The sequence below is a fragment of the Solanum lycopersicum genome, chromosome 3 (genome assembly GCF_036512215.1).
Source record: "Solanum lycopersicum chromosome 3, SLM_r2.1".
Lineage (NCBI taxonomy): Eukaryota > Viridiplantae > Streptophyta > Magnoliopsida > Solanales > Solanaceae > Solanum > Solanum lycopersicum.
Window position 1 is genome coordinate 50,394,723 of NC_090802.1, and position 24,673 is coordinate 50,419,395.

The 24,673-nt window shown below is 33.1% G+C and overlaps 4 protein-coding genes across 4 annotated transcripts; 1 reads left to right on the top strand and 3 right to left on the bottom strand.

Moving 5' to 3' along the window:
- Positions 1 to 10,111: 10,111 nt before the first annotated feature.
- Positions 10,112 to 16,513, top strand: LOC138347637 (extracellular serine-rich protein ARB_03024-like). The gene is made up of 2 exons (XM_069295942.1): positions 10,112 to 10,395; positions 16,309 to 16,513. Exons 1-2 carry the CDS (start codon positions 10,112 to 10,114, stop codon positions 16,511 to 16,513), a joined length of 489 nt encoding a protein of 162 aa, XP_069152043.1.
- A 1,038-nt stretch (positions 16,514 to 17,551) lies between these two features.
- On the bottom strand, positions 17,552 to 17,977 carry LOC101248853 (pectinesterase inhibitor 4-like). Its single transcript, XM_004235049.5, has one exon. It carries the CDS (start codon positions 17,975 to 17,977, stop codon positions 17,552 to 17,554), a length of 426 nt encoding a protein of 141 aa, XP_004235097.3.
- Positions 17,978 to 18,757: 780 nt separating this feature from the next.
- On the bottom strand, positions 18,758 to 20,118 carry LOC101248554 (pectinesterase inhibitor 4-like). Its single transcript, XM_004235048.5, has one exon. The coding sequence runs from the start codon at positions 19,370 to 19,372 to the stop codon at positions 18,785 to 18,787; it is 588 nt and encodes a 195-aa protein (XP_004235096.1). The 5' UTR covers positions 19,373 to 20,118; the 3' UTR covers positions 18,758 to 18,784.
- Positions 20,119 to 21,850: 1,732 nt separating this feature from the next.
- LOC101248953 (21 kDa protein-like) lies at positions 21,851 to 22,621 on the bottom strand. Its single transcript, XM_004234888.5, has one exon. The coding sequence runs from the start codon at positions 22,535 to 22,537 to the stop codon at positions 21,908 to 21,910; it is 630 nt and encodes a 209-aa protein (XP_004234936.1). The 5' UTR covers positions 22,538 to 22,621; the 3' UTR covers positions 21,851 to 21,907.
- Between the last annotated feature and the right edge of the window lie 2,052 nt (positions 22,622 to 24,673).

A 24,673-nucleotide genomic window follows, 5' to 3' on the forward strand; every position in this document is an offset into this window, starting at 1 on the left:
CAGCATGACGTTTCCACCATCTTATCTGAATTTTAAAATCGAACGACATGTTTTTTTGGAGAAGGTACTTTTCCATCGCTTTTTCCTTCACCATCACCTCAATAGTCGATCCATCTGGTAATGTATGTGTATGTGATTATGTGGCACTCTTATTGATATCCTTAAAATTAACAATTGCACTTCAAATTTCCATCTCTAACTGAGATTGTATACTGAAGACACAATGCTTTTCTTGATTTTCGATCTTCCATTTCACGAGAATGACACATTTCACTTACTAATTTGGGACTTGTGTCTGAAGGTCTACATATTCATAGCGCAAGGGGAAGCGAATTAGTCAAGAAACTAAATTAAACAATTAATTAGGGCATCTATAAATTTGGCAGTAAACGTAAGAAGATAAAATAGTAATACAAAATACTAATGAAAATAATATTATATACCATGAAGAATTCTACTGACAAACTTATCTTAAATTTACTTATCCTAGTACATATTACAAGTCATGTAATTTTGTTGAAAAGGAATTCATGAAAGGTGAACAAAAGAAATAATAAAAAAACTTACTTTTCAGTGATTAGTTTCGACATCCAATTGTAGCAAGTTGACAATTGCCCTCGTTAATAGCCTTTGGTGTATCTTTCCGGAGTACAGAATTGTAGCAAGTTCAATTTTCCACCATGTAAATTAGGCTTAAAAAGTCTAAGGTGACAGTACATTGTGGATTACTAATATAGTCAATCTTCCAAAGTAACATTGTTTTTTACCATGCGGATATTTCATGTGATATCAACTTAAATCATAGAAATAAAACTCCCCACACCTAAGTATGTGTATTATATATTTAAGCACGAAATACTTTGGAAGAAGTACTGACGTACTTAAACTAATGTTTCGTCAATACAATGAGCACAAGGCAAGGAAGTTGATAAACAAAACTTCTTTAAGTGGTTCAGTAAAAATGATAAAAGGGATGAAATTGTGAGATGATCAAGCAAAAATCATGGTCCAATCCTCTTGTTAAAATTAAGCAAATATTGTATAAACATTCTAACGATGCGTAAGAGTATATCTTTAAATATATTAAGTATGGTAATATATATATTTAGATATTACATGTATTTTATTTGTTTTTGCTTAACTTCTTGTGTACAAATATGGTTCTAGTCTCTTTTACTCACAATGAACAAAATTATTAATTTTCTAGGTTTTCTTGTGTTCTTCTCCGTCTCATTTTCTAACATGGTATCAGAGCCGGTCAGGGATGAAGTTATGTACAAAAAATTGAACACTGAAACCGTGGTCATTTGACTAAACTCGATATATTACTTTATAATTATTAAAAAATGTTATTAAATTAAAACTTGTAAAATACGTTCTTAAAATGGTTGGATGGTTCATTGGTACAACTTGAAAGAAAATAAAAATATATATCACTTTAATTTTGGAGTTCGCGAAGAATATATGCGACCCACATGGTCTCAGCAGCAAGAAGAGCAAGGGCGCGGTATTCAGCTTCAGTCGAAGACCGAGAGACCTTGGGTTGTTTTTTTGTACACCAGGAGATCAGGTTCGGTCCCAAAAAAATGAGAAACCCCGATGTAGATTTTCTATCATTTTTATCATTCGCCCAATCTGAATCTGATAAACCCCAAAGCTCCAAGTCCCCGGGTCGAATTAGTAAACCACGACCAAGAGTGCCAAAAATGTACCTGAGAATGCATTTTAGACAATGGTAATCATGTTCACTTGGTTGATGCATGCGCTGAGCAACTCGGTTGACAGGAATGAGGCTGCGAAAGTGGGTGATATCGGCAAAGGGGGTGTCGGCTCCATTCGTAAACGAAGAGACTGCCATCGGTGTTGGTTGACTGGTGCATTTTTCCAGTCCAGCTTTCTGCAAAAGATCTCGAGCATATTTTGACTGACGAAGAAACAAGCCGCTGCCTGTCCGAGAAACCTCCATTCCCAGAAAATAATGTAATGGGCCAAGGTCCTTCATTTTGAAGGTAGTATGCATAGCTCGAGTGACATCCTGAATGAGAGCTGCAGTAGAGCCTGTAATAATGATATTATCTACATAGACAAGAAGAATGACTGTACCGTGTGCTGAATGTCGAGTAAACAGACTCGTGTCGTGTACGCAACACGTGAAGCCGACTCCCTGGAGGAACGTTTTCAGACGTGTGTACCAAGCACGGGGGGCTTACTTGAGCCCATACAGAGACTTCTGGAGTTTACAAACATGTTGAGGGAAGCGGGGATCAACATAGCCCGGTGGTTGCGTCATGTAGATAGTTTCATCAAGCATGACATGAAGAAAAGCATTGCAAACATCCAACTGATTGATGAGCCAATTGTTGCGCACGGCGAGTGACAGTACCAGGCGAATGGTTCCCTGCCGAATAACTGGACTGAATGTCTCGGAGTAATCAAGCCCATACTCCTGATTGTAGCCTTTAGCAACCAAACGAGCCTTGTACCTGGAAATACTGCCATCTGCATTGTGTTTAATTTTGTACACCCATTTACAGCCCACTGGGTGCCGCCCATGGGGCTTAGGTATAAGGACCCAAGTTTTTTTATTAGTCAACGCCTTAAACTCGTCATCCATAGCATGACGCCAATAAGCATTTTTTTAGGCAACAGAGTAGGTTGTTGGTTCACTATCGGGAAGGGGTGTATTTGGTAGTATGGTAGCCTGAAAGGTTTTGGGTTTAAAGATACCGACTTTGCCACGCGTTAACATGGGATGAGTATTGGGGGGTGGCACGGGCGGTGGTGATTCGGGGGTGGCCGGGAAGGACCCAAAACGGATCGGGCTGGAGATGTTGTGGGTATGGGGTGGTTCGGGTTGGTTGTGAGTGTTGGTGGTTGCGGGTGTATTGTGGGTGACGGTCGAAGGGGCGATGAGGGGTGGTTGGGTAGTGGGTGGAGGTGTGGGGGAAGGTGGTGAGGGACCCTGTAAGTATGTTGGAAAAAGGGGAAGGACGCCAATGAATGATGTATTTGTGGAGGAGGAAATAGACTCGTAGGGAAACTCATTTTTGACAAATTTGACATGACGAGATATGTAGACTTTATGAGTTTGTGGGTCAAGACAGCGATAACCCTTGGAGGTAGGATGATAGCCCAAAAAAATACAAGGACGGGATCGGGGTTGTAATTTATGAGTAATATGAGGGCGTAGCCAAGGGTAGGCAAGACACCCAAAGACGCGGAGGTTGTTATAATTGGAAAGTTTTTGGTAAAGGAGTTGATAGGGTGATTTGTTGGAGAGAGTGTGACTGGGCATTCTGTTAATGAGGTAGTTTGCGGTGGCTAGAGCTTCTACCCAAAAGGATACAGGGAGATGAGATTGATGTAGAAGAGTAACCACCGTTTCAATGAGATGGCGATGCTTACGCTCAGCCACCCCATTCTGTTCGGGAGTGTATGGACAGGAGGTTTGATGTATAATTCCCAGGGATTGCAGAAACTGGCCAAAGATGTTATTGACATATTCCTTTCCATTGTCACTTCGAAAAAGTTTAACATGAGAATTGAATTGTGTTTTGACCATTTTTTCAAAAGTGACAAAGGTGGTGTATGCCTGTGATTTGTGTTTTAGTGGGTACAACCAAGTGTATTTTGTAAAATCATCCACAAAACAAATAAATAGCGAAAACCAGCAAATGAAGGAACAGCAGTAGGACCCCATAGGTCAGAATGAATAAGTTGAAAAGGTGCAGTTGTACGCTTCTCAGATAAAGTAAAAGGTAATTTATGAGATTTAGCAATTGAACAGGAGTCACAATTGTTTACATGAATGGAAGAAAAACCTAATTGAGACATTAAAGAATTTATTATTTGAGTAGACGGGTGACCCAGACGACTGTGCCACAACAGACTGTGGCCATCAGTCGAAAGAGCCACCGGAGCCACAGGAACGCTTTCTGAAACTGGGTGGGCAGACGAACTTGTGCCAGGAAGAACGTACAGACCATGCTCACAGAGGCCCTAAAAAATCACCCTCTTGGTAGTATTGTCTAGGATTTGAAAATCATTAGAGGTGAACAAGAGTGAACAATTATTGTCTTTTGTGAATTGGTGAACTGAAAGGAGATTGGTTTTAATAGAAGGGACGTGGATAAGGTTACCTAGGTGAAAGATAACGGTGGGGGTTTTAATGGTACCCGTGCCAGTGTGAGAAATATTAAGGAACTCAACGTAGCCAACAGTAATACCATTGGAGCCATGATATGGATTTGGAGCGTTAAGCTTGGATAGATCAGAAGTAACGTGCATGTTGGCCCCAGTACCCAACAGCCATTCAGAGGAAGGGCCGGCTTGAGATGCATAATTGGCACGGTTATCACTATTTCGGCTCTCCTCATACCGAAACCAGCAACAAACAGCGGTGTGTCCTGTTTTCTGACAGATTTGACAAGTTGGACGATCCCGCTCGTAAGTGCCCTGCCCGCCGCTGGAAGATGACTGTCCGCCGCTACCGAAGGAGTGCAGGCTATTGTTGCTGCCGTGCTGCTGACCGTCGTACGGCGGACGACTGCCCTGCCGACCGCCGCGCCCGCGGCCTCCGCTGTTTCTGCCGTAGCCGTCGCGGCTCCCCTGCTGGCCGCCACCACGCCCCCCGCGATAGTTCTGGCTTGCGGTGAGGGCAGTGGCCGGCTCCATAACAGCGACTTCTCGGAGAAGAAGTTTGCTCTCCAGATCCACATTGATTTCTTCACTTTTTAGCCACGAGGAGAGAGTAGCCAGGTCAACGGGCGTTGGACTGATGCGAACCGCCTGTTTAATGGAGGAGTAAGCTGATGGGAGCCCCGGAACGACGCATGTGACGAGATCTTTTTCGGGAATAATTTCGTTCACGGTGTCGAGGGCTGTGATGATGGTGGAGACCTCTTCTAAATACTCCGCCATAGTTTTTGTGCCTTTGGTAATTGTGTGGAGATGATCACGCAATTGAAAAATATGAGAGTGGAAAATTGATGCATAGCATGTTGCGAGGTCCGTGCACAGGGCTGAAGCAGTTGTGTAGGATCGGACGTGTTTCTGGACCGTGGGAGAGATGACCGCAATCAAACATGATCGGATCTGGCCATCCACGGCTTTCCAGGCGGCATGGGCCGGATTGGTTTTTTCTGATTTGTCCGTGGCGGTGATGACTGCCGGCAGCGGTTCTGTGCTTCCATCGACGTATTTGAGAAGGTAATTGGCCTCAAGGGCTGTATGAATGGTGATTTTCCATGTAGGGTAATTTATGTCTGATAATTTTTTGGGAATCAGGGCATGAAGATGCTTGATAAGGAGTTTAACGCTAGAAGGAAGTGAATCGAGAGGATCCACCTCAGTTGTCATGGTTGCCGCCGCCCAAGAGAAGAGAGGGAACGATCGGTGCCCTAAAGAGAGAAAAAAACCTAGAGAAAAGAAGATCTAGGTTTCCTGACTCTTGATACCATGAAGGAATATTGATTGTATTGAAGTGTTGAACTAATAAGGGAATACATGGGAGATATATATAGGAGATATAGGAATGAGTACTAATCCTAATAGGACTAGGATTAAGGATTACTAATCCTAATAGGACTAGGATTAGTACACAGTAAATACTAATATTATTTAATACTATTTATTTAATACTATCTGTTATTAATTATTGTAGATTTGCATCAAGGTTAGCTTAGTGGTGTAAAGCTTACCCTTGTTTCTTGAAAAGTTTGAATGATGTCTATATCTCTTCGGTTTCTATATCCATGATATTGGTTCATGTCCCGTGCTATCATAATTTTCTTGCCTAGTTGCATCAAACTAAGTTGTCTAGCGTTTCTGACTGTAATCGATTTTTTTTGTCGACCACTAATTATTTAAGCTCGTTTGTATTTCGAAAAATAAAATCCAAATCTAGGTCATGTTGAAATATTTTTTAGAACGTCTCGAATTCTTATCTCCTGCTAGTGTGTTATGGTGTGCATTTCTTAAGAGCTAAATAAATGTTAAGTCGATTTTGACATCAACATTAGTGGCTGTCCAGTTTCCTTGTAGATTTCGATAAGATATCTTCATTATTTTAGCTCAAAAGTTCCCTAGAGAATCTGTGTTTTGACTCCTAGTCCCTTTGAACCTAAGTTTTTATTGATTAATGGTTGTTTGTTGTATGATTACTACTGTCTATTGGCATTTAGTCAAAATAACACTCTGTAAATTGATTGCTCAATGTTAATAACACATATGCATACATTTCTTTAAATGGTGAACAAGAAATATCAATCTAAGCAGTTTGGTGTACAAAACATCCCAAGTTAGCACGGTTTGGAGAAGTTCTACACTACAAAGGGAGCGAGGTGGACAACCTAATCAAATGCAAGTATTAGTGGTTTCTTTCACGGCTTGAACAAGCGGATCTAAGATTTTGAGATTTTGGGCGCCACACTATTTTTAGATTTGATTTATTTTGAGCTTTGGTTCGGATAATCTTTCTTTTTTATTTATATAGACAAGTCGATCTAACAAAATAATTTGATAATTGTGATACTTTTGAACAAAGCATAAAAGTTCAATTATATTACTAATATCAATAAAAATATTTTATGTATTTATAACTGGCCTTGACAAATTTAAATATTTTGGAGTTATCAACTCAAGGATGGACATCTAGAACTAAAAGTCACTATAAATGCATATTTAGAGCTCAAAGCAAAAACTTAATAATCTTTATGAACTTAAAAGAGAAACTAAGGGGTTTACCTTCTACTTCGAACTCGTCGCATAGGCTTGTCTAGTGTGGGTTACCTATCTTATGTGGTTTGCGAGCTATTGTATAGAAGCGGGGATTTTATCGTATGCGCACTCATATGGTAGTGATTGCGGGTTTCTATTGTCATATAAAAAAGAAGAGAAAATAACCAAATGACCCCCATCTATTACGAAATTCCAAATTGCACACCTATCCTCCGCGGGAGTCGTATACCCGCCTAATCTACTTTAAAATGGAATAATAACCCCTTAAGTGTTGAGTTGGCATAGAGTGTATTTTACTCTCTTTAAATGAGTGAGTTGCCTATTTATATTTAAATTTCCAGTTTTATTAATTTTCTTTTCTCTCTCTCTTTCTTCTTGTTTATCTATACAACATTTTTTACCATTATCATTGTTGAAGTTTTTTAAATGGATGTTTGGAATAAAAATTATCAACAACAAATGCATTTAATGAATAAATAATTTTTCAATTAACTTATTTAGAACATATCTAATAAATTAAATTAATTTTTTTTAAAAAATACCCATTGATTATTTTTTTTTAAAAGTGATGGATTCAAGAGTAATAAAAATCAAAGTGAAGTGTATATTTAAAAAATATTTTCAAACTTAATAAAAGAAACTAAAACAAACCAATTTCTTCTACATTTTAAAAGAATAATCAAAATAAAAAATTTAAATTATAAATTAATCATGATAATTTTAGAGGGAGAAATAATAAAGAACGGCGAAAAGAGAGAGATTTTACTCAAATTGGTCTTCTCATCTGCGATTATTTTTGAGTTGTCGGCGGAATATTCAAGGGATGAACCAGAACTCGAATGTTCATGACCCACTTAATGTGTATTTGAAAGTGTCTAAGGAGTAAAATCGAACGAAATGTAAATATATGTGAAAAATTGTTGAACTAGTTGGATGAATTGTCCACATTTTTACAACATATGTTGAATTTGCGTATAATAGCATCTACCATTTCAACATCTATATGGCCCCATTTGAGGCCTTATATAATAGGCATTGTCGCTCTCTAATTGGTTGGTTTGAGTCTACAAAGCCTAAACCATGTGACACACAAACTTGATTTAGTAGGCTTTGGAGCAGGTAAAAGTGATTCAAGATAGACTTTGACCAGCTCAGAATAGGCACATGAGTTATGATTGTAAGTGACGGCCTTTGAGGCTACCTCAATAACCGAACAATAGGCCCATAATCAGAAGGCTAGGAATCATTCTTTATTTAGCATTAACATATTAAAATGGGCAACTTTTCACATATAGCAAACAAAAAATTCATATTTGTATGCTATAGCAAACTTTGCATAATTGCGCTCCATAACAAGCATAAAACTGTATAATTTGCTATACATATACATTTGTATAATTCGCTGGCCTAAATTGTATAATTCGCTGGCTTATTTCGCTGCAATTGTATAATTTGTTTTGCATACAATTGAATCGAATTAAAATGTATGTATATTGCATAATTATAAGTGTATAGCAAGAAGATATATGATTTTCTCGCTTTATACAAAAACAGAAACACAATATATACACTTCTGTTGTATAAAGCTAGAGAAAATTATATTTCACTGCAATTGTATAATTCGTTGGCCTTTTTTTTTCTGCAATATTTGAAGTAAAATGTTTGTAAATTGTATAATTAAGTGTATAACACGAAGATATACATTTTTGCATGTGTATATACAATTTTCTCTCGCTTTATACAAAACAGAAACAGAATTATACACTTCTGTGTATAAAGCGAGAGAGGCGAGCGAGAATGGAGAGTGGCGAGCGAGATTTTTGGGAGAGAAACGCTAGCAAATTTTAGCTAATATTTGCTATGGAGCACAATTAAATCAAACCCTAGATATTCCGTTTAATCTAGATTATTAATTTGCTATTATATACAATTTTCCATATTAAAATCTTAACACCAATTAATGACTACAATTCAAATAACTTCCAATTTCTATAATTATATAATTGTAATTAACTAAACTTCACTCTAACTCTTGGCACATACACATCAGATGAAGCTTCTCTTTCTTTTTTTTCTTTCCATTTGTTCATGTAGTCTCAAATGCATTTCTTTCTTTTTCTTTGTCAATTCCAAGTAATACTTTTGGTGTTGATTTGCCAACATTATCAAATGGTTATTATTTTGAAGTAAGGTTATTTATTTATATACTTTACTTTGCAGGAAGGATTAACTAAGGCAACACTGATTTTTACCTTTATCGACATTGCTTATTTTGGCCGTTTAACTAAACAAAAGAAAATTTCTTTGTTTCACATTATTAACACATTAAAATTTAATTTTTGATAATGTGATTTGAATTTTGACTTGTTCATTAGCCCTCATTCTCATACCTTCAGATGTCTAGTCATGGATTATTCGATATTTTTTTTCGATAACTCAAATTTATAATTTTAAAATAAAAATAGAAAAATATTTACCATCCAAATCAACTCCTCCCCTCTTTATTGATAAGGCCCAACCATTTGAGTTGTTACATTTTTTTTTAATGATCTTTCCACAAAAAATCATTTTCAAGCTACCCACGTGACAAAATAATTCAAATTCCCAGCCAATATTAGTTGAACGCCAAGTCAAAAACACTATTTGACCAAAATATTAATCAGAATTTGACAAAGTTTGGATGTGGGTCACACAACAATTTGTTGGACGAGTTTTCAAACCACGGTACACCTCCATGTTAGTTCGTTTGATTTGATTCGAAATAAGAAAAGTTAAAAAATAAAGTTTACATATTTAAAAATTATATAAAAATATACTATAAAAATAACGATAGCTATATAGTTAAAATATTTTAAAAAAATATTATTTAACCATTCAAATAGAGACAAACAAATCCAAATAAAAAAATATTTTATTTTTATATAACGATTTAAAATTAGTGGTCGCTCAAATTTGTAATAATATATACAGTATATTAGTTGTGGAAGATCATTACCATTAAATGCTTCCACCTTGAGTCTTGTAACACATGTAATGACAGAAAATTAAGGATATAAAATTGGATGAAAACATCATATAATTACAAATTCCAGTTGACTTCTCATACTTCTCAAGTTGGCAAATCATTCAAACCGTGTTGAAGAAAGTTTTATTGACTTCTCTTCTTCTTTATAAAAAAATTGTAAAATCATGCTTGTTTGCTTCAGCATATATATCTAAACTTTTTTTTCTTACCCACAAAGAGAGACAATAACAAGCTCAAACAACGAGAATCTTTATAGTATTGACTATTGAGAAGTTTTTTTTTAATCTTTTCATATCTTTTACATTGTCAACGTATATAATAAAAAGGTGTGGGAGTTGTGAAAAAAAGATGAAGAGCGTTATGAAGGTTGTGATTGTGCTTTCTATCATCGTGTGCATACTCCTGACACCTACCGTTGCGAAGGGGGGTAGTAGTGGCCGAAGTGGTGGAAGTAGACGATCTGGTGGTAGTGGAACCAAGTCTAGAGGTGGGTCTGGTAGCAGTGGAACTGCAACCACCACATGGATCCCATCAGCTCGTGCTCGCCCGACGATGGTCGGCAGCAACAGCAATAGACACAGCAATAGCTCATCATCCACCTCCTTTGGCTGGTCTTCCATGGCGATGACTTTGTTTGCTTACTTTACTTTTGTTTATTTTTGAACTATTTTTTATTTTGGTCTGCCACATATTTGAGCTCCATTTACCCATTTTGAGTGATACTCTTATTAGTATATTTTTTCATATTAAGAGTGTAAATTCGATATCTTTGGTTAATGATGGAGCAATTTCACTACTGTATATTCTTTCAACAAGTTCATATAATCAGCGTAAATATAATTTATTTTTTGTGTAATTGATGTGGATCTATATTGTCATGACTTTGTAATGACCCAATGGGTCATTTTTGGAAATTTTTATAAAACTATCATTTTGTCCCTCTTCGTATTGACCCCAAGTTTTTTTGTTTGAGTTTTGAAAGTTGGTTCAAACTTTGCACAAATGTATAGCAGTATTTTGACATATATAAATTTACAATTCGCTTCTCTCTCACTCTCTTGCTTGCCTTTCTCCTTCCTCTCCCAATCTCGCTCGTCAATCTCTTCCCTATAACGTGTAGCTACGAATTGTGATCAACAAACTATATCTATAAGACGTAATTAAGTTACTTTGAGTGACTAATGCGAAAGTTTCTCAATACGAAATAAATGAGATAAGTAAAATAAGAATGACATAAGAGTGGAAAACTTATTCATTCTAAAACATAACCCCAAAACTTGATTCTCACGTGTAAAAGTCATTGATATATAAAGTGCGGAGTTGAAAGATAATCACAAGTCTCACTGTCTTTTTTTCTCAAATTGATCAACAAAATATAAAATAAGAAACAAGAGGGTGCCGGAATGACAATAATTACCTATCATAGTCCTCTGAAAGTCTCAAATATACAAGAAGAAGAAGAAGATAACACCGGTCCGGATCTAGGCTCAAGACATATACAAGTTTCGAAGTAAGGAGTGAGTATCAACCAACATGGTATTCAGCATGCAACCTATCAAATAAAGCAAAACTAACTAAAAAATGAGTATTGCTTTCATCCCAACAAACCTCCTCAAACTACAACTTGCATTGAAATCATCCCTGCATAAAAGCTTCACAATGTAAGGTTCACAAGGCTTAACAATCATAGTCCAACAATCACAAATCAACAACAGACAAGCATCAAGTGCTCAAGTATCAATTTCATCGAATCATAATAGTCACTAGCTGAAACCATTTTCTTTCGACGTTATATCTCATCTATAGTCGGCACCATTTTATTTTGGCTTCATGTCACATTATTTGTCGAAATTATTTTCCTTCGGCTTAATATCACATGTCTCATCGCGAAGCACAAAAATCAATGCAACTAAGCAATTTCACATTATAAGGAAGAGACACCAATTCTTCAAGCAATTGAAGTCCACAAAAATGTCAGCAAAGCATTTCATCAATCAACCAAACAGAGTCCACAACAAGACAATTCACAAAACATTATAAACAACGCGTTGCTTTTTTCATTAAGATTACCCAAGCGGAACAATGATGTCATCACTTTATTATCATCACTCCCCAACACATACAACGAAGGAAAATACACACAATTTTACAAATTATATAAGGTTTAGGAGATCACTTCCCTCAATTCAATAAAAGTCAATTCAAGACTTCAGTCTTTCTCTTTTAAACCATGTCTAGAGCCACACAATCTAATTCAATTATGTAATCACAATAAGATTTTGGAAATAAAAATATCATATCATACATTTTGAAAATGTGGTTTGAATCCAAAAATTTTTACTTGAAAATATTATATAGGACATTTGAAACTCATTGGTGAAAATCATTTGAAAAAGAAAATTAAATCAGTTCACAATTAATATTTTAATTTAGAACTCAAGTTCTTAAAAAACCTTGTCATTTTTCCAATCAAAATCTCAAGTTTTGATGTTAAAATCCATCAATGATAAAAGAAAAATAAACTTTAATGGTCACAAAAACTTACCCAAATGATTTAGCACTTTTACAATCTCCTCCACTGATTTCTCAAAAATGAAAATGGGAGTTAAACTCTAAAATTTCAAATAAAAACCCACTCCTATGTCGATTAAGAAAAAGGGTTCCCCCTAAGTGAGGCCTCTCACTAAGCAAATCTTCTTTGTTTCTGCGAAGATCACTTAAGTGACTGGCCTTCGCGAAAGCGAGGCTTGCAAACACCAGCAAACACAACCAACTTTCAAATCATTAAAATGTATCTGTGGGATTCGTTTGAAATTCTATACACACAAACCATATATGCAATTTGACTATACCTAACGATTTGAACTCATTGAAACTGTTGAAACATGAATTTGAGATCTCCTTATCCTGACATCCCTGAAAGTCATAAGAAACTAACATAAAACCTAAAAAATCTCGAGACCTCTTAGAAATTTAACCATGACCTCTTTTAGGCTTTGTCCCTCGAATACTTCGACGAAACTCTCAGAATTTCGATCCAAGCATCCAGATCCCGAATATTGACCAAAAGTCAACCTTAAGGCTAAAATTTTAATAATTACCAACTTAAGACCTCAAATCTTTTATTAAAAAAAAATCGAATCTGAAATCGATTACTCTTTTGGACCTATTTCAACATTCAAGACCGATGGAATCGACAGTGAAACTTTAAAAGATACTAGAAACTATTTTTAACAACTTTAGTCTTTCAAATTTTCAAAATTCCTATTTGGTAACTCAAAATTTAAAGCCAATTACAAAACTCATTCAAAAATAACTTCAAACCACTATCGGGAGGGATAAAATAATAATTTTATGAAAATTTCTAAAAGTAACCGTTCGGGTCATTACACTTGCTCCTAGATCTCGTTCGCCGCCCTCCTTCTAATAGTTTGTTTCTGATACAGATCAATTATATCAATTGTATTTTGCTCATTTCTCTCCTTTTTTAACATGTATTAATCAAGCTATAAATATAGATCTCCAATTAAGCTCAGATAATAATCATTTTTGAAAGCATCACATTCTTTTTCAATCACTGTGAACTTTCGTTTTTTATGTTTATTTACTGACTCAATTCAATCAAACTTGTTTAATTAAGTCTAACTGAAAATTTAGTGGATATGAAATTTAAATTGACCAACAAAATATCTTTTGAAATGTTTTTTAATTTTTATATATCATATATAATCAGTTAATCATATTAGCTCAAATTTAATCCAATTCACTTATTTATACCTTTGCTCCATTAGTTGATATATTATAACGATATTTGCAAGAAGACTTAAATCGGAATCATCGGCGGCGAGGCGACAAAATAATTCAAAGTCTAATATCCTGTCAATGTCTCATTTGGTGTCTCTCCCACTTGTAATGTAATGGTAAATTAGATAAACATCCCATTTGATATTCATTATTAAACGCACACCAACTAAAATTATTGTATCGTAGAAAAAACAATAAGAAAGTGGGTCAACGACACTTTTTTGTTCTAAACATTAAATGAATTTTCAAACTAGCATCTTTTTTGCCCTATATATTTATTTAAAATTATAGTCACCATTCACCACCCAAATTTGTAACAATATACTGTATATCTTTTAATGATGATAATGCGAGATTTCATTTGTTTACACTTAATGCTTTAATTTTAATTATTTAATTCTCCTTATTATGTATGTTTATTTTTTTAGATTGAATTTTAATTATTCAGATTTATTTTATTAAGTTGATTTATTTTATTTTTTTCTAGGTTTTTTAATGATTGAATATATCTGAATGAATCAGATTTGTAGCACACTCTTAACATCATTCAGACCTAAAAAAGAAGACTCTTATATTAATTCAACTACAACACAACAACTCATAAAAAGTTGTTTCTTATTTAATTAATGTTAATTACATGCTTATCTTTACAATTCTCTTTATTCTTATTAACTTATTACAGGTCTTTTATTTTCATAAATTAATCAATATCCGTGATATAATATTTAGCACGATTTTAGAATATAAGAAAGTATTAATTATTTGACCGATAACAATAACAAATGTCTATTATAATAAAATGTTTTCATAAACATTATATTACTACTATATATCAACTGTTTTAATTGCATTATATTAGATTCTCAAAATTTATGAGTGCAAAGAATAGTCATATTACTGATGTAACTTAATATTAAATTCTTAAAAGATAAATCATACTACCTTGTTACGATAAAATGTTCAAAGTACTATTTTTATTTTTAAAAAATATTTTATTAAAATGAGGTTTTTTATAATATTTTGTTGATATAGCGTTTAAATTCATATACACATTAAGATATTGCAAATAAACAGGAGTCCGGAGCCTAAAGGGTACAAAATATTAACAAAAATTTCAAAATGGTATATACAATTTTATATTAACTAAAACGGTAAATTCGCTGCATCAACAATAATTTACTTCACTGAAAAAACAAAATCGCTGCCTCTGCAGCGATTTTACAAAACATGATTTTTTTTTTAATAAAAATGAAATCTCTACCTAAGCAGCGATTTTAAATTATTTTTTTTTCAAAATCGCTGCCTTGGCAGCGATTTAGTCACTTAAATCATTCCCGTCAAAAAAAGTTTCACGATTGAATATTGTAATTCACATATTGGGTATTGAGCATTTTAATATCAAATATTGTGTTGAAGTGCTATCATTTTACAATGTCAAAATGTGCTGCTGCACGTTGGTAGCATTTGTTATGCATTTATTTGTCGCATTTTTTTTAAGTTAATGGTATAATATACGTGGCATTTTATGAAACTTCTATAATTTCTGAACTTTTTATTTTATTACTATTTTATCTCTATGTTTATAATGTATATAACTTTTTAAGGATTTTTTTTTAATTTACACACATTACAATCCCACCTTCGTTTATTTAATACTTTTTCCGCCCACTATTATTTGTCATAATTTCTATTTTTAAAGTTAAATTATAAAAAATTTAATTTATATTTAATGTATTTTTTTATCATATTAATATAGAAAAAAATGCAATTTATAGTATGTTACATATAGTTTTGAATATTTAAATTTTTTGTTTAAAATATTAAATTAATATAATTTAATTTAACTTTAAAATTAATTAAATTGACTTTCGAAAAATATAACATGAAAAAATAAAAATAAAAATATAACATAACAGATAAAAATAAAAGGAGGGAGTATGAGAAAAAATATGTCGTCTATAAATAGTGACAAGTTTTAGGAGTATATTATATTATATTATATTATATTAGCTAGGTATAAGAAAAATACAGAGTACATGAAAATTATTAAAAAGAAGAGCATTTAATTGAAGAAAAAATAGTTTTTTTATCAGAGCTTTGGTTTCAACTCGTTTCCTAAGTTTATTGATTAATTATACAATGTCTGTTCGGCTATTGTAGAGACAAGTCAATAAGAACATTATTTTTGGATCGATAAAAAATTTTCAAAATGAACCTATATCTCTTTAGAAACAGTGAAATATACGCGTCTCAACATAGATAATTTTTTTGTTTTATGATGAAAACATCACTATCAAATAAAAATCTATATGTTATTTTCAGTTTTCACATGTCAAAATTTCCTTTAAAAACTCTATTCAAATTCTTATAGGTTGACTAATTCTCTGCTTCTCAAGTTGGACACTAGGTCAAATAAAGTTCCTAATCCTCTGTTGCCAAATTGCCTTTCTATATAATGAGAAATTACCAGCTCCCTTGTTCCTTATAAATATATAAATGTGTTTGTTGCTTCAAATTCACTTATTCTCCTATATCCAAAGTGAGACAATAACAAGACAAAATAGTAAGAACGTCAAGGAAAAATATAATCTTGATAGTGTCTACATTTTTTTTTTATCTTTTAGACGCTCAGTACAATACAATTTGATAGTATATTAGCAAGATCTAAGAAAGAAGATGAAAAACGTTATGAAGATTGTGTTTGTGCTTTCTATCATTATGAGCATTCTATTGACACCTAGCGTTGCAAAGGGCGTGAGTGGTGGAAGCAAGGCTAGTACCGCGTCTGGTCGTACTGGAACTCCAACCACCACATGGACCACAGTACCTCGTCGTCCTAGAACCACCACCAACAGCAGCTCATCCGCCGCGTCCTCCATTGGCTGGTCGTCCTCCATGGCTATGGTTGGCGCTTCGTTAACTTATCTTACATTAGTTTACATTTAAAACTAGTGTATTAATTTAATTGGCGTAAACATTATTATATTTGTATTATTGATGTTGATTTTATATACATTCTCACTATTTAAGTTGTACACAAGTTTGGGTACAGGGTGTTGAAGTCCTACGGCTTTACTTCACTCCCCAAATTCAATGTAGAGTACTGATATTTATAAAATATATATTTTTTTACATATTTTATGTTATGATTTATTTATTTATTCTGCAAGTGACAATATGGATGTTTTCAATGGGACTAATGTAGTACAAGATATTATTAACACCTCAAATATGAGGAAAAGGGTTTCATCAGTTTTTACCATTGAAAAATAATTTTTTTTTTTTTTATGATTTTGCAAAGAACTAAGGAGAGTCTGGTATTTTTATGATTCTAGGACATAAATGATAAAAGTGCACATACATTAGGAAGTAAGAATAAGTAGCTATAGTCAATCTCGTATCCTGATCCTAAAATCATGCTGAGCATACAATAGGAATCCAAATGGCAAGTTACTTCAATATAAAGTTGTTATTCTTAGCTAATTTTAGGTCCGAATAAGATCTACTTCACATTTTTAGGTCTTCTTTTTCTAAATAAGTATTGGGTCTAAAGATACCAATTTTGTATAGAACTTGTACCAACATGTCAATCATGGAATAACTAAAATGTTCAATATAATAGAAAAAATATTTTAATCAATCCATTTTCTATCCCCATATGCAAGCTTTGAAAATCAGAACATTCCAAATTGCAAACCCAATTAAGCACCACAATCTTCAAAAACCAACTCTAAGAAATTGTTTTTAAAAAAAACATATCTTGCACATCAAACTAATTATACTATATTTATGGTTAATCAGACAATAAATAAAAATGATATCAGATCCACAAATATATTATAAGAAGAAACGAATTATTACCAAATCTATGGATCTGAACCACAAAATTGATGGTAAGAACCCCTCATTTCCAAACTCGTTCGAGTCAGCAAAGTGAGAGCTTCCTAGGGAGGGTTAAAAAAATGAAAGCATAGAATTGTTAAACTAAAGATGGGTAATGAGCGACAAGGCATTGCTGGAGAGATCTATAATAACACCCATGCTTCTAGATATTCCCGTCTCCACATTGGGATTTGCCTTTTCCTCCAATTCGTCGAAACCATAGATGCATGTTTGTACATTTGTTAATACAGAACTTGTGTACGATATAGCGTTATGCAACTGAGATTCTTTATCTTCAGCACCATTTAGATGTCCTATTATTTTAACAGTCTTCCTCAGTTCGTCTTCTGCACTTTTCACAGCTTCTACGCAGTCTCTAAAAGCCACAGCTTCATATTTGGAAATTCCCTCCTTTTTTTCAAGATTAGACACAATCACCCCCGCGCTGCGTGTGCCTTTTATCGCTACTTTAAGGGCTTCTATGCAAAGTATTCTGGGGTTGTTTTTTACGGTACAAGCATACGGCATTAGTGTTTTCACACAAAGTGTAGGCTCTGTGGTTACGTTGCATTTGGTTTTGATGAAGTTTGTGTACGACTCTTTCGTACCTGTAGCTGTTTGTGTGATCAATAAAACTATTGCCAAAATGGGGAAAATCAAGGTTTTGCTATCCATTTTTTTTTTGTGTGTGTGTGTGTTGGGAATAAAGAGAAAAGATATGAAGGTGTATTTATGGAAATCAAATTGGCAACGGGAAGAATCGTATGGCCATATTAATCGTTATCACTTACTTAGACGTTCCGATAATTACGATGATCGTTATCAAGTTTTTGTATTTTTACTTGGGTTTATTTGTTATATCTTCCTTTTTTTTCTCTACTTTAGTCTATACTTTTTTTTTTGTCAAGGTCTAATGAAATTTTAACATTAGGCAACTTATTTTATTTTACAATATAATTTAATACTGAGAACCCTCATCAACAACACTAACTAAGTTCTCATACTAATTAATTCATCACCAAGCATTAAATATCTAAAATATGCTCAAAAAATTGGAAGCAAATCTAAAATAAGTTGAAATTGAAGCGGTCGCTGAACATTACGTGCACAAGTCAGCAACTTTCAATTAGGAGTTTGTTTCCTTTGAAAGTGATTTGTTGCTATTTTTACGTTTGGATTTGTTACAAAAATTGAAAGTGGTTTGTTGCTATTTCTACGTATGAATATTCGTAACACAAATTTTAGTACAAACGTTACAAATGCAATCAATGTTAATTAATTATAGCAATAAAATGGATGATAAGTAACTTTTTCAATACAAAGTGTCACTATTCATCATTCATAAATATGGTTAATGAGTGACAAGGCATTACTGCTAAGTTTAATAACAACAGCCATACTTCTACTTATAGCATCCATCACTTTTGGATTTACCTTACCCTGATCAGTTAACCCACCTGTGCACGAGTCTGCATCTGTTATAGCAGCACTTGCATATGTTTTAGCATTAGCCAACTGAAATGCCTTATCTTTATCGCCTAAATGTCCTATTGCTTCAACAGCTAGCTTCAGTTCGTACACTGCATCCTTCACATCTTCTATGCAGTCCTTAATAGCCGCGGCTTCATATCGCGTAATTCCCTTTTGTTTTTTCAGATTCAAGACAATGGCAGTGGCATCTCGTGCGCCTTTTGTGGCTACGTTAAGGGCTTCTTTGCAAAGTTTTGTGGAGTTTGTTTTAACAGAAGATGCATAGGGAATTAGTGTTTTTACGCAGAGTGAAGGGTATGTAGTGATTTTGCATTTGGTTTTGACGAAGTTTGTGTTGGAGTCTTTGGCAGCTGTGACTAGAACATGTGTTTGTGACGAGAATAGAACAATGGAAAAGAGGAGAAAAATCAAGCTTTGGCAACTAGACGCCATTATTACTTCTTTTGAGGAGAAATTGTTGTATTGTGAATATAGAGAGAAGAATTGAATATATTTATAGTCACAAATTGGCAGAAGGAAAAATCTTTCTTAATTGCTCAAGTTGATAATATTTTATTTTCTTTTTTTGATCTGTATAAATAAAAGAGTGCCTCAACATCCTACGTTCAGGACCACAAGACATGTTAATGTATATTCTTAATTTTACATAATACATAAATATACTATTTAAGTTAGTTTCATCTGATATCTATGTCCTACTACTTTACTTGTGCACAAATAAAAACTAAAAATTTGTAGAAAATTAAGCAAATGGATACAAATGTTTTATGTGGCTTAGTACATGTAGAACGTCACATAGACATAAATGCGCTATTTATTTAATTTTATATAAATTTACAAGCTTATTAGTAAGCACTCCAAATTGAAGGACATACATGCTAGATGAATCCAAGTTAAAATTATATCTTTTTAATTAGACTTTAATTGAGACGAAATGAGTATAATATAGCAATAAAATTGATTTAGAAAATGAGTTGTGAATGTAGGCGTATCAGCTTATCTCGCGCCGTCACCAATGCAGCAATCACATGGTAATTGAAGTATCTGGAGATCGTCGGCAGAGTCAACTTATCAACGTGTGAGATCCAAGGTGGATCTATGACTTGTAATTTAAGTACATCAATTACACCTACAATATTCAACTATTAAATTGCACATTTTTTAGGTCCAGTAGTTCATAATTTTTTTTCAAGGTACGTTTGGCCAATACTTATAAAGTCCATTATTCAACTAAAGATATTAATGCGTGAACATGGCTAGAAATTGATCAAAAAATGAGAAGCACAAAACACTGCAGAAGAGAAGGCGATGTCTCTAGTGGACAATTACTTGCCGAAAACGTTTGCATTGATGCGTGTTTTCCTTTATGTTGAACATCAACCTCAATAATTATGCCTTAGGTAACACGTTTTGTAACTAGGAAGCTTACGTTCTAATGAAATTTCATTTTGAGTTATGAATAGTAATTTAAACATGTTATTCTACGATCAATAGGGAGAAAAATTCAAAATTGAGCGGAGCTCAAGTTGAAGCGCGACAAAAATTATCTAAATTAGATATTTTTAACATTTTACTCCATTAAGAGAAAACAAATAATAATACGTGCGTGATCATAAGTAGAATTCATCCTACTAAAATACATAGAGCTCAAACTTTCTGTTCTCCTAAATAAAAAAGTAGAGGACATTGCTTCCTAGGCAAATCGAGGATCAATGGATTGATGAATTCTTTAAGGAAAAAGGTAAAAGCTTCTTAAGGGACACTTTACGTGTAAGAATTACTCCTAAGTTCATTATTTAGAGTATGTTTTAAGCTAATTTTATCTATTTTGGTATTGTTTGGTGCTCGTGGTGAAAATTTGTCACGCATGTGAGCGATTCATTTTTTATATTACAAAATTTGCTGATTAGCAAAGCAATAAGAATGAACTTGAGAACTTCTGTCTAAAAACAGATCAAACCCGTAGAGTATAGAGTAAGATGTAAAAAAAAAGTTGATTGTTAAGAACATTTTATCTTTTAATGTGGAACTTTGCAGTGAGATTCAAATTTAGTCGAGATTTGTATCGTGATACGAAGAAGGTTAGAAAATGGTAAAACAAAAGGAATATTCCTATACAGCTGTCCATTAAGGATTGGCTAATAATAACAAATTTAGCTTGCTATACAGTGCTCCTTTTATATTCTCTCATGTTACAAAATCTGAGGACTTCCATTGGAAATTATTGCTTTCGACTGTGATTCATTACTAATTGGGCCATTATTTGCAACTGGGCTAATTTTTCCTGTATGGTACCAGGTGTTAATATATTGGGCTTTGTGTCTGAGATCCAAACATGGCTATCCGACGCTTAGGACCAACATTATTTTATGAGCAAATAACACAAATCTCAATAGTTTGAGATCTAATGACGTATTCTAAATTTAGTTTTTAAAATTATCTTCTGTATCACATTTACTTCGTCAACCATATGTATATGACATACTCAGATAGATACATGCGGATCAATTTAGATGTAATTTGTGTCATGTCAGATATACTATATTTAAGCGCGATAAGCATGTATCTAGGATATACGCACTCACTATCTGAACTCTCTCATTTCTCTTCTCTTAGTCGCCTCTCTCCCTAATTATTTCCATTTCAAAATGTATCCGCTATCAAAAATACTATCTGACTTGAAATCGGTTACCATATTATTAATTAGTGAAATATTATGTTATTATTTCAAACTCTGAAGTATTTAAGTACTAATATTTATGATATGAATTTTGTATAATTTGATAGTTTTTAGTTAAAACTTTGGTCCAAAAATAGTATTATCATTACTTACTTGAGTTAAACGGTGGCATCCGCAATTTCTTTTTTTTTTTCCCTCATAAAATCGGAAAATACAGAAGAGAAACTCTGTTTTGTTTTCCAAAATGGTAAAAGGAAAGTATGTGAATATTGAATTTTTTTAATATACTAAGAAGATGAAAGATTTTTTGTAAGAGCTAAAGCATTACTAGTTAACTGTGCTACATTAACAATATAATTTCTAATAGTAGCTTTAACTTTGCTATTCATAGCAGAATTGTCTTGAAATCCATCCATACAAGTATCTTCATCTGTCAATGCAGCACTTACCCATGTCATTACATTCCCCATTTTCTCTTCAAAATCTGGTCCATTCAAATTCTTCATTTCCAACAGTGATTTTTGTAGCTCATCAACAGAGTCTTCCATGTTTTCCACACAGTCCGTTAAAGCATGTGCTTCTGCTGGACCTAAGCTTTCCTCTTTAGACATCTTCGCGATTTTGTTGGTGGTTGATTTAGCTCCCTTTAAGCTCACTGTGAGTGCAGAGTTGGCTAATTCCATTGGGCTTGTTTGGATGGAGTTTGAATAAGGTGAGAGTGTTTCGATGCATAATTTGGGGTATAATGTAGTGCCACAAGAGGTTTTGATGAAATCAGAGGTGTTGAGTTTGGATTTGTTGGTAAGCTCTCTTGTTGCTGTTGATGAGCATAGCAATGTGGATGTTATTACAATGAAATAGAAAAATGAAATGTGAAATGTGGAGAGGCTATGGCAATTTGAAGTAGAGGAATTCATTATCAAATGATGGGGGGAAAAGGATTGGGGATGAATGGTTGGGAAAAAGTCCTTGCACTTTCTTATAAGGATGCAATGTTCCTTGCATTATTTTTAGGATAAATAACAATAAATCTACCCTTTAATTAAGTTCTCCAATTAAATTAATATACCTCGCGTATCGAATTAATATATCATATATAAAATGTACATCAAATTAGTGTATCATGTATAAAATATAATGTATCTTACTTAATAATTAATTGTATCTCGCGCATCATTTTTGTCGTTATAAACTTATAAGAGACAAATGATAATTTTGCCTTAAAAGTATGTGATTTTCTCTTTTGCTTATTTTTAATATACTACTAATTCGATCTCAATTTATATTACTCACTTTCATTTTAATTACTGTTAAAAAAAATATTTCTAATTCACTTTAAAATTTATATTTTATACTTAATGATATAAATATTTATATTTTATTTTAAATAATAACTTTTTAAATAAAATAATTCTTTCTTAAATATTGTTCAAAACATAAATTAAGACGGAGAAATAATTATTGCGCATATCCACTCATTTTATAATCACGGGTTTGTGTTCGACATATTGATTGTTCCACGAAAAAGGAAAAAGCAAAAGGTGGACAGCACGGGAGTACATGAATTGGACGGCATTAAATTAATTAGGTGTATTCTGAATATCTCATCCTACATTTATATTCATAGAATAATGAAAAAAAAAACAGAAAGTGAAGGAAATGCGCAATAAATATAACTAGCAGTATGAATAGATTTCTGGCTGAAAGCGTAGCGGATTGTTCACATTATTGACTGGAATAATAAATATTATTTTATAACTATTTTTAATATAATCGACAACTAACGAAATTAAAGGTGTATTGGATGGAGAAACTATTGGTTTGGCTTTAAGTTAGGTGTAGAGTATGTGGTAGTCTGTGTGTGCGAATGCGGAGGGATCCAATCTGAACATGAAGTTACATGGTAGCATCTGAACGGTTAAGAGAGCAGTAAAAGGTGGGGACATCGATAGTAATAAAATCCGTGAGGTGCAAAATTTGATTCTCATTTCAATTAGCTATTTTCATACTTACATTACACATGTCTTAAAACATGTTTTTTTATATTTCATTAAGTTAGTATGTTTTGTAAGGAAGATATTTTTCTATTTTTTTATATTTTTATCAAAATTAAGAAAAATGGCTTTCCTTCTAAAATTAAGGAAAATATTTTTCAAAACTCTCCTTCTATTTCAAATTACATTTTCTTTGTGAAAAACATTAAAATTATTTTTTTCACTCGATTCCTGACCCTCCCCACCCCCACCGGCCAGCCCCCCCAACCCCACCCCCTCCCCAAAAAATTAAAACTTCAAAAAAATTATTTTTAAAGTCCAATGCCCCCCCCCCCCCCCACAACAACCAAAAACATTAATTTTGTTTTTCAAAAATAATATCAACTCCAATTTTTTATTTTTTCACTCCTACCTCTCCCCCTGCCCTCACCTACTTAACCCATCACCACTCCAAAAAAATAATAATTTTATTTTTAAAGAATTATTTTCAATTTCATAAATTATTTTTTAATCTAGTAAAATAAAATATGTCTCTCAAAAATATGTTTCATTCATAAATCTAACACAAAAATCATTTTCAAAAAATATTTTCGACTAACCAACCAAATATGAGAAAATAAGTTCAAAATCTACTTGTTTTTTAGGAAATATTTTCCATGGAAAACATTTTCCTCCATACCAAACACACCCTAAATGAACATAAATTATTTTAGTTTTTATTTAACGTTCATCAAAAATATATTTTCAAAGATAATAACTTTCATAAGATAAAATAGAAAGAACGATGTCATTTATACATAATTTTATAAAATAATAAATAATGAGGAATATTCATTTTTAGAATATGACACCTAAATAAAAACGGAAAAAAAATTATATTTTTTATTTATCGAATAAATGATTTTTAATACTTTATCGTAAAACTCAGTAGAGGAGAAACATTTTATGCGAATTAGCATAAGAAGTATCAAGAGCCGGACAAGACAGTAGAAGGATACCAAATTTCATGCGAGTTACCAAACGAATAAAATATTTACGAAGTTTATTCCCTTTATATTA

What these genes read in the sequence shown, in the direction of transcription:
- LOC138347637 (XM_069295942.1), top strand. Translation starts at nt 10,112, where the DNA reads ATGAAGAGCGTTATGAAGGTTGTGATTGTGCTTTCTATCATCGTGTGC. An exon ending in TCTTCCATGGCGATGACTTT is followed by an intron (nt 10,396 to 16,308) that starts GTTTGCTTACTT and finishes ATTGACACCTAG; the next exon opens with CGTTGCAAAGGGCGTGAGTG.
- LOC101248554 (XM_004235048.5), bottom strand. Translation starts at nt 19,372, where the DNA reads ATGGCGTCTAGTTGCCAAAGCTTGATTTTTCTCCTCTTTTCCATTGTT.
- LOC101248853 (XM_004235049.5), bottom strand. Translation starts at nt 17,977, where the DNA reads ATGCCGTATGCTTGTACCGTAAAAAACAACCCCAGAATACTTTGCATA.
- LOC101248953 (XM_004234888.5), bottom strand. Translation starts at nt 22,537, where the DNA reads ATGAATTCCTCTACTTCAAATTGCCATAGCCTCTCCACATTTCACATT.